The following is a 10,568-nucleotide window of genomic DNA, read 5'->3' as shown; positions in this document are numbered from 1 at the left end:
GACTGGTTAACTCTTTACACACACATGGGGAGGAGGGTGTCTTGGTGGATGTTCAGGGAAGCTCTAGCCAATGCTGTGGCAGGACACAAGAAGAACTGGGTTTAGCTATGGCTCCTAAAGGAGGCACGCGACGGTGCTGTTCTATTATGCAGAGTACATCTGGGTAACCAGTCCAGGCTGGGGGCAGTCCTTTCTAAGATGGGCTATCACAATGGATGGAGGATGATTGGGATGTCTAGGGGAGAAAACATTAAAACAAACAAAAACAAAAACAACAAAACCCACAATTCACAACAATAACCATTTTTACAAATGGGCAAGATTTTCATACATAAGGAATAAAAATGATTTCACTCTAATAAAAAGGAGTAGACTTTGAGTATGTGTTCTCAAAAAAAAAAAATTGTGGGACCCCGGTCTCTGGATGTTTCTCTGCTTCTTGGTTCATGATGCAAGTTGTTGGCTTCATTGGGCATTTCCACTTTGATATAAAGTCATTTTTTAGAGGCTCACAGCAATGAATGAGACCACATTATCGTGGGCTGGAACGGCCAGAAGGAAGCCATTTACTACATAGTTTAATTGTCCAAATTATTTCATTATAGTAACACAAAACTGACTAACGCACAATGGCTTCCAAGCACTTTACACCTTGAGAGGAAATGATGAATAAGGTGCCGGGCTCTAGGAACTTAAAATTTTTCTGTCAAAATAATAAAAGCAACAACAATGCCTATCAGTAGAATTTAGGATCAAGAGCCAGTTATTTTATTATAGGTTATTTATTATAGTTTAATTATAAGAAATACTCATCAACATTATTATTGGTGAGAAATTAGTTGGTGCCCAAAATCAGATATATACATATTTCAAAAAAATATATTTAATGGTGGTTCCATATAAATATAAAGTAAATCAGTGTTATTAAAGTCTAACTTTAAAATATTTTCACTACATAAAATTGAAGTTTCAGTGTTTAAAATTTTTTATATTCTAATTTGGTAGGTGACATATTGGTATAACCATTTTGAAATTTATTTTAAAACACGTGAAAATAGAACATCCACAGGATGGTTCAGAAGTTCCAATTTCAAACAAATATGTTAGGTCAATGGATTGAGCAATTTGTATACCCACTAAAATAATCTGTAAAAACTATAGTCACCTCTATGCCTATTAAAGCTGACATATAGTTGTTTTGGGTATGAATTTAAATACTTAAAAAACTCAGGACTTTTGACATATCATAAATACATTTGTAAAATAAAATCACTATTTTAAATGTTTCCATAGGCTAAGAACAGAAATATCTCGTTTTCTTTCAGGTGCAGAATCTTTACAATTCAAATCCTGAGAAGTAGAGAGTAAAAAAAGTGGTTACTTGAGCTGTGTGAGGGGTAGGAAAAGAGGGTGTTGGATCAAGGAAACAATCTCCATTAAATATAACACATATGTTTAAAAATTAACCAGGTGTGATGGCCTGTGCCTGCAATGCTAGCAGTCCGGACACAGAAGCAGGCAGATCTCTGAGTTTGATGCCAGAGTGAGTTCTAGGACAGACAGACTACACAGAGAAACCCTGTCTTGAAAACCAAAACCAAACCAAACGAAAACAAAACAAAATAAAATTCCTCAGTAGATTTTAAATGTTCATACCTCCCACATTAAAAAAGCTATAAGGTGATAGACTTAGGTAATGACTGATTTAACCACTATCTGTTTAAACAGTGAAACAGCTCATTGTCTCCCAAGTAGATTCAATTACTACTTTTCAAGTAAAAATGAAAAATGTACTTAATGGAATCTCAATCTCACAGGGATTTGAATTCTTCCACTGTGTATTTATAATATATGATAAATGCTCTTTTTATGGACCCTTTCTCGTTTTTCTTTGAATATCAGTTGTATTTTATCTCTTCACTAAGTTTTATTGTAATGGAGTACATTTTTAGCTTGAAACATTTACTTATTATGTTGCAATTTTTGGCAAAGCGAATTTGTATGAACTTGTTTTAAAAATAGGAATTTATATTATCTGTTAACACAAGGATGATGAATTTAATATTTTTGAATTACCATGGTAATTATTTAGTATCTAACTGAATATAGAAATATTACTAGTGTATGATTTTAATCTAATATGTTGACAGTTTGACGAATAGAAAAGGTAAATACTGTTGGGAGCACAAGTCAATGGGATTAGGGTTTTCTAAAATTTAATTGAGCTTTGAGACAATGGAGAAATAATAGTTCCTGCAGGAATGAGGGAGGTTTGCATTCACATATATCACTCCTTCAGATTACTGTTTTTCAACTTTGATTCCTGACTCACATAGAACAACTCTTGAAACATCTAAATGTCAGATCTTGTCTTCTCAGACCCTCTGTTGGTTTGTGTCCCTCTTCCTGGGTAACACTATCTCCTACTGCTTACTACTCTGCACGTGTGCAACCCTTATTGTGTCCCCTCCAAAAAGAAGGGCATTACGCTAGTGCTCTCTCTCCTGTACTGCAATGCCTTTATGGTTCTCTCCACTTCCACGAATGTCATCTGTCTAGCACATCACCTTCTGCAAAAACATTCCAGTCTATCATCGCCTTTTCTGTTTTTCACACAGATTCTGATCGTGTACTGGACTGTCCCTCTCTATCCTTAATTATTTTTTGTTCGTCTTCTAGATTTAAAAAAATTTTTATTTAAATAATATTTTTTTTCATTTATTTTATATACCAACCAGTTTCCCATCCCTCCTCTACTGCTGTCCCCTCCCCAGCTGCTCCTCCTCCATGATGGAAGCAGAGGCAGAAATCCACAGACAACCATTGCACTGAGCTCTAAGAATCTTGCTGAAGAAAGGGAGGAGGGATTGTATCAGCTAGGAAAGTCATGATGGAGAAACACAGAGAGAGCTGACCTGAGCTCCCGAGAACTCACGGATGCTGAACCAACGGTTAGGAGGTCTGAATGGGACTGACCTAGGCCCTCTGCGTGTGTGTGACAGTTGTGTAGCTTCTAACAGTGGGAGTGAGACCTCTCCCTGGTGTTTAGCTGACTTTTGATAACCTGTTCCCCATGCTGGATTGCATGGCCCCACCTCGACTTAAGGGGAGGAGCTTGGTCCTGTGCCATGCTTTGTACAAGTCCATGGGAGGCCTGCCCCTTTCTCTATCCTTGATTATATATCACATATAATTTAGTATCTTATTGCACATTCTCTTTTTCTGCAATTGTTTCAAGTCTTGTCAACCAGGCCATGATTTGTTCCTATTATTAGTTCTCTATGTGAAATGCTATGATCTTTCCATGAGCACCAGATAATTCGATAAACCCGAGAAAAGAAATCTGAAGTCTAAGTAACAGGTTTCAAGTTTATAACATTGTCTCTCTCCCTTCAACTGATGCTGAAAACAGATCTAATTGTTTGCTTGAGGAAGTCACTCTCGAAGGTCTAGGTCTCTACAAAAATCAGGGCTGACCCTTGAGCTGAGCCACTGTAATCATCTTAATTGTCTCTGCCAATGTGTTCTGTTCATTCCCTTTGTCAGTGTGGCTGTGCAAGGATCCAAGAGACTGTCTCTGCGGTGCTTCTTGCCAGGGCCTTTGAGAAAGGCAGGGAAGGAGGCAAGGAAGGCAGTGCTGCCCCCCTCCTCCCCAGGCTTCACTGAGTCAGCCCCTCCCCCTGAGCTGTACCTGTAGGCTGAGAAGCAGGCTCCACACTGAGTCAGCCCCCCACCCACAGCTATACCTGTAGGCTGAGGAACAGGCTCCACACTGAGCCACCCCCACCCCAGCTGTACCTGTAGGCTGAGGAGCAGGTGTCCTTGTACTCCTGGAGCTTCACACACACCATGTTGAGGAACTGATCTGAATACGCACTCAAGTCATGCATCAGGTTCATGAGGTCTTGCACGGTCTTCTCCACAATGATTGTGCTCTGGAAATGAACAAAAAAGAGAGGGCACAGAAACTTGTGAGATTTCTGTTTAGAACAACGTACAGGACAAGCAAGAACAATGGTTAGGATGTGAGCACTCAAGGCACTTGAGTTTCCTGTAGGATGTGGCACTTAAAAATATGAATTAAAATCAACAACAAAATAAACATCTCAGATGATGCTAGCCTTTCAAAGACCTGACAGGTCTGTTCCCAGTTTTGCACAGCATAGGGATTTTCAAAAGACTTTGTGAACTTCAAGGAATCAACTAGATGTCTCTATATCCGATTTTATTTTTAAATATGATATTAAGGGGTGAAAACCAGGACTTTGCACTTTATCCCTAGGTTAATTTCTATTACTTAATGGTTTATTTGTTTTGTTTTTGTCTTCAAAACAGGGTTTCTCTGTGTTGCCCAAGCTGTCCTGGAACTCCCTCTGTAGTCCAGGCTGGCCTTGAACTCACAGAGATCCACTTGCCTCTGCCTCCCAAGTTCTAGGATTAAAGGAGGGCACAGCCACCACCTGGCTTCCTTGCTGTTTTGGGGATTATGTAGCTCAGGTAGGCCTTGAACTCATGATATAGCCCAGAATGGCTTAAATTCTTGATCCTATTGCCATCATTTCCCAAGGGCTGGGTTTGCAGAATTCTGCAGTCACTACTGGAATCTCCATGGGTTTTAAGAAAGAGCATTCATAGTCAATGGAAACCTTATTTATCAGCTCCAGGGCTCTATTTAGAGAGTAAAGGCCCACTATAGACAACACAGAGAAAAAGGCTTTTATTATTGGTTCTAAGTTTAGAAACTATCATTGTACTAAGAACAACAGGTAACATTTGGGTTATAGCTTACAGCTCGAAGGGTGTTTGAAACATGTTTTGAATCACTTAAATGTCATATAATAATCATAATTATCATGAACGTTTACAGGGTTTTTACAAGTATAGGGCACAATACTGGGCACTCCACCTGCTTTAGCTTGTTAACCTTTTCAGTACCCCTATAATTCCTGTCCGGGAAAACAGCAGTAAACAGGCTGAGAAAGACGAGACAAAAAAAGCAAGAGCTCCAGGCTCTGCTCACTTTTCTATCCCATTCTGATCTAATACTGGCCCCGAGTTCTGTCCATAGCCCATTTACTGTGTTTCACATTTATTCCTGTTACTATAACAATCAAGTGGGATAACCAACTTCCCAAGAGAAAGGCTATTTGGCTCAGTTTGGAGGTTTCAATCCATAACTTGCTGTATTGTTTTGGCCTTTGGTGAGGCAGCACACCATGGTGGAATCACATGGTGAAATAACTGTTCAAGCCATGGCTGAGCCTAAGAGAAGGGTGTTGGACTCTGCAGTCCCCTCCATGGACACACGCCTAGAGGCCTGAGGACTGCCCTCTATACTCCACTCTAGAGCATCCACAGCCTTCCAATCGCTCTTCTCAGAGAGTAAGACTTTAACTCGTGGGTTCTTGAGGGAAGTCAGGAGCCAGATAACGGCATAATTGTCCGTACCATTGAGAAGGGCCCACACAGACTAAGACTTTAAAACTGAATCAAAGAACTTCCAAAGAAAAAAATAAGCAAATTAGTGTTAATTCTGAAAAAAAGGAACATTCAATAAACTCTGAATTTTTGGTTAAAAAAGACTGAGGTGTTTAAACCATTATTTCATGTCTCTTGCAAAAAGAGCAGATTTATACTGAGGTAAATATTAATCACATGCTTAGCAGTCTGGAATCCTTTGGTCAATAAAGAATATGTTATATATTTATTTAAATAAAATTACACATGGTATAGCAGGCTTAGTCATAAAGGAAATATTAAAAAAATATTTTTCCCACTCTCATTGTGACCTAGCAAGGAATCAAGGGCATTTTACTATGCTTAAAGATACACAATAGGGTCAGGGTTTTAGATAATGTTTCCCCAAAATAAAAAGAACAGATAAAAGTACATACAATGGAGGATTAGCCTGGATTATGAGTTACAGTTGTGTGCTTATTTGTGATGATTTGGTGGTATAGACTTCTGCCTACTATGCCTTCCTCTCCCCTCCCCACACCTACTGAAATAATTAGAAGGAAAGAAGAAAGGAGCATTATATTATGTAAGGCTAACCTCGTAGGGAAGCAAATTACAGTCTCTATAGAATCCTCACAAGTTCAACTTCCTTTTCTGTATTGATTTTGAGATTAAAGCACTGCAGCTTCACCCTGATCTATAATCCCATTCCTCTGTATTTGTGTGTGACTGACAGGAATTGATTCTGCCCAGCTACATGTCCCCACGTTAAGCATCTAAAATCCTCATCCCAATTCAGAACACAGGATATCCTACAAAATGTGGACAGCAATTAATAAAGCAGAGGAGCTCAGCAATCCTCACAGAGCCTGCTTCAATTCTACAGCATTACAAGATGAACATGGGGAGATGACTTTGGTCGTTAGGAGAAGGCCTGGTTCTGTCCTCAGTTACACGATTGATAATCAGCTCTGGGGTAGCTTGGGTAGCCCCTTCCTTTATTATGACTCAATTTAGTCCACTAATAACAAGGATAATTTGATTGCGCCTTTATTGGTCCACAAGACTAATGTATTCAATCTGTGCATTGGTGCTTTGACACTGGCTGAATTAGTGTATAGCTGTCCTCAGGCTATTGTAGGTGTCTCCAACTAGATTATCAGCTTCTTCAAAGTGACCAACATGTCCCTTCCTTTTTGTTCATCTCCCATCCTTCCACTTGCTCATCACATGCCAGGATCTTCAGAAGTAATAAAAGAGTACTCATGTAGGAAATAGAAAAACTTCTCCTGATGGTCGTATAGGCAAGGCATGTGGGAAACAGGCCCCTGTATTTTACAATCTCTTTGGGTGAGGGAGGTTTATTCTGTACCTACCACAGTGCTTTGGGGTAATAAGACTGGAACGACAGAGTCTGGAGGAGAAAGGCAGACTGAATAGTCTTTGGTGGTCAAGGTTTTGGGGGTGAGCAGGAGTACTGGCACAGACTAACTAGAAAGGCACAATTTAATTCCAATGGCTGTGCTTGACATGGCACCCATGTGATGCTCTATGATTCTATACAATTTCCCAGCTCTTTGGCTGGTTTACCTTGTCAGCACAGCACTCTGGATAATCAATCACTGCATTCTCCTCAAGGAAAGCGGAACTGCACTTTGCACAATGATGGGGATTTTTATGGGAAAAAAGGTCCACAACAATTTGCAAATCAGTGGCTCTGACAGATAAATGCTGGAAACATTAAATTTCAACAAGGTCAATCCTGTTTTTATTTATTTGATTTCTTTGGCATCACCATTGATTTACTGGCTCATTATTTATTAATTTAGAAGTTTGCCACCATGAGCATAAGGACTTCATAATAAGTAAAAGTGATTTTATTCATTATAATTCCTATTAAACACATTTGAAATGATTTATATTTGTTTAGGAACAGCTAAATTCACATTTCTTACAACTTATTAGCAGGTAATAAAGTCTGAGCATGACAAAAAAAAAAAAAAAGAAGAAAAAAATTCCAGACAGCTAATTCAATGAAAAATAAACAACTGAAGTTTATTATAGGGGTGCAAGAGCGCTCCAAAACAGAAGTGAGTATATAAGAACCAGCTATTTTGTTATGCATTGGAAAAAAGATTACATAGTGTTAAGGTGTAACTCAATGGTGGAATGCTTGCCATTATGTGGGTAGTCCCAGAATTGATCCTCATCATTGCACAGATAAATAAATAAATAAATAAATAAATAAATAAATAAATAAATAAATAAATAAATAAAATTGGCAAGCAAGCAAGCTTATGAATGGAGATCATTGTTTTTTCTTTCCCTTGAGACCCAGATTACTGTTGTCAAAACTGGGCTCCATAAAATGATACTGATATTACTATTATAAAAAAATTGGGTCCATTCTCAAATGCTTCAGAAAATGGTTAGATAAAGAAAACTGAAGTTGTTTCTTTCCTGGGAGGTTTGAAAGCCTTCACAATACTAATGCTACTATGAATCTTCAGGGGATGACTACAGTATGCAAACTTATTCTAATTAATGAACTTAAAAAAACTCCTCACAGTACAAAAACATTTGCAATAGCCCACCCCTTTACAGCTGCTGAAATGTATTTGTAGACTACAGTTTTAGAATGACTGTTCCAGCTCTTGATTATAGTGTTTGCTTACAGGAAGGTCCCATAACATGTTTGAACACAGAGAGGGAGAATTTAAGAATTCTGTTTCCTTTCCACCCATTTCCTCTCTTATACTACAAACCTGCTTAGCTTTGGTTCTTCGACCTGTCTATTTCTCTTCAATTCCAGTGAGCCTGCACATTCCTTGCTAAGCCACACTAGAATACCAACCATCCATCCCATGCTTGCAGCCTGCTAACCCCTGACTCTGGGTCTTCAAATCCCTAGATCTGTCTACAGTGCTCTTCCTATGTCGTGAATGCCTTTCTTGACATATTAGCACGTGTTACCCACTTTAACTGTCCTCTTCTGTGCCATGAAAACTCCTTGGATAAACAATGTCAGCCCAATATCTAAATGGGCTCTGGTAACCACTGGCTCACTTGGCTGTCTCATGTCACTTGGCTGTCATTTTTTTCTTTTTTTAATAATGCCAAGGACCATTTTTTCATATCACCAACACTGGGCCATATAATAGCTCACACACCGTAGTTATCTATAAATTGTATTCAGTGAAGTAATACATAGTACATTCGGAGTCTGGGGTGGGCAAAAACAAAACCACACACACACACACACACACACACACACACACACACTCACAGACAAGAGTAATCATTGATGAGATCAGTTAGAATAGTGGCTTCCCTTCAAGGAGGTAGATTCTGAGAGTGAAGGAAAGGATCTTCTAGGTGCTGAAATAAATGGACTGCACAGCCACTGCATGAATAAAACACTGACCTTCTTTGCACTTAAGATGTCTGCCTTCAAGCAGGCGAGTGACCAGCCTGCTAGCTGGACCACTACCACCCACTAGATTCCGCTCCCCCAAGGCCCACTCTGCTGCCACCGACCTCATCACCCTCTCCATGGCCAGCCCTTCCCTGCAACTCCAGCAGACTCCACAGGCACAGGTACAGCCCGTACCACCAGCCAGGAGAACAGTGGGCTACACAGGCGCAGGTTCGGCCCACAACAGTCAGAAGAAGAGCACCCCCTTCAATGGGTTCCATATTCTGGTCCTCAACTTCAGAAGAAGACTTTATAGGAGGCCACGCTAGACACAGGCATCCAAGGAGTGCAAACCTCAGCAGAGACACCTTACTGCACCTGAAGACTGCCAGTTATCAGAAGAATTCCTGGCCACTCAGGCCAGAAGACAAGAGAGGAAACAGAAAACAAAGGAACAAACAACAAAGACAAATGCAGGAAGCAATACCTACACCTGTAACCACCCCAAATCCAGAAGCCTAAATGCCAGCGTGAGAACACAGTCAATAACAGAAAGGAACCAAGTGATCCTACGACAGCAAGACCTGAACATTCCAACACAGCTCAAGTACAAAAAATGTCCTTTAAAATAACTTTATGAAGATGATCTAGGCCCTTATGAGGAAATGAAAAACTCCCTAAAAGAAATCGAGGAAAAGACAAAAAAAATGGAAGAAATCAATAAATCCCTTAAAGAATGCCAAGAAATATAAGAAAAAACCAATCAAACAGGTAAAGGAAATGGTTTAAAGCCTGAAATAGAAACAAACTGAGGGAATTCTGGAAATAGAAAATCTGGGGAAGCAAACAGGAAATACAGAATACAAGAGATGAGAGAGAGAATTGCAGGCACTGAAGATATAGTAGAGGAAACAGTCAAAGAAAATGCTAACTCTAAGATTCCTAACACAAAACATTCAGGAAATCTGGGACACCATGAAAAGATACATAAGAATAGTAGGAATATATGAAGGAGAAGAATCCCAACTCAAAGGCAAAGAAAATGTAACTGACAAAATCATAAAAGAAAACTTTCCCAGCCTAAAGAAGCTGACAGAATACCAGACTGGGTCAGAAAAGAAAGTTTGCAGGTGTCACATAATAATTAAAACACTAAATATGCAGAACGTGTTCTTCAGATACGTCCTAAGGCCCTTCACAACATGGCTTCCATTCTTCATCTCCAGCCTATTCTTCTACCCTCCTATCCTCCCTCTTTAGATATCTAAGGATCAGCTATGTCAGATTCCTTTCAATTCCTCATGACTATTTCATGGTCTCATTGTCTACAATGCTCTGCCACCTGTCTCCTTTACCTGGCAAACATTTTCTTATCTTTCCAATCTCAGCAAGAACATCCTCTCTGCTGGAAGACTTCCCAAGTCCATGGTATGGCATCTCCTGTTATATTTGTTTTCTATAACATTCTCATGCTTTTAATTGCTTTCCCAGTGGTCTATAAGATTCCATAAGAGAGATAAATATATAGGACCCGGCACACAAAAAGTAAGTACTTCTTGAGCACAGTCTATGCCATGATCCCCACCTCCCCGAGGAAGAGCGCAAGGATGTCACTGGAGATGCACTCTGGAGCTTGATTCTCAATAAAGACAAGAATGTCACTAGAGATGCACTCTGGAGCTTGATTCTCAATAAA

The 10,568-nt window shown here is 39.5% G+C and overlaps 1 protein-coding gene across 1 annotated transcript in view; it reads right to left on the bottom strand.

Moving 5' to 3' along the window:
- The window catches only part of Exoc4 (exocyst complex component 4), a 719,572-nt gene that overhangs the window by 162,859 nt on the left and 546,145 nt on the right, over positions 1 to 10,568 (bottom strand). Inside the window, exon 12 of the mRNA XM_005365800.2 lies at positions 3,799 to 3,935. Coding sequence (XP_005365857.1) covers positions 3,799 to 3,935 — 137 coding nt within the window. The remainder of the gene's footprint in view (positions 1 to 3,798; positions 3,936 to 10,568) is intronic.

The sequence above is a fragment of the Microtus ochrogaster genome, unplaced genomic scaffold (assembly GCF_000317375.1).
Source record: "Microtus ochrogaster isolate Prairie Vole_2 unplaced genomic scaffold, MicOch1.0 UNK4, whole genome shotgun sequence".
Taxonomy (NCBI): domain Eukaryota; kingdom Metazoa; phylum Chordata; class Mammalia; order Rodentia; family Cricetidae; genus Microtus; species Microtus ochrogaster.
The sequence above is the reverse complement of the archived record's forward strand: the minus strand, read 5'-3'. Positions and strand labels throughout refer to the sequence as shown.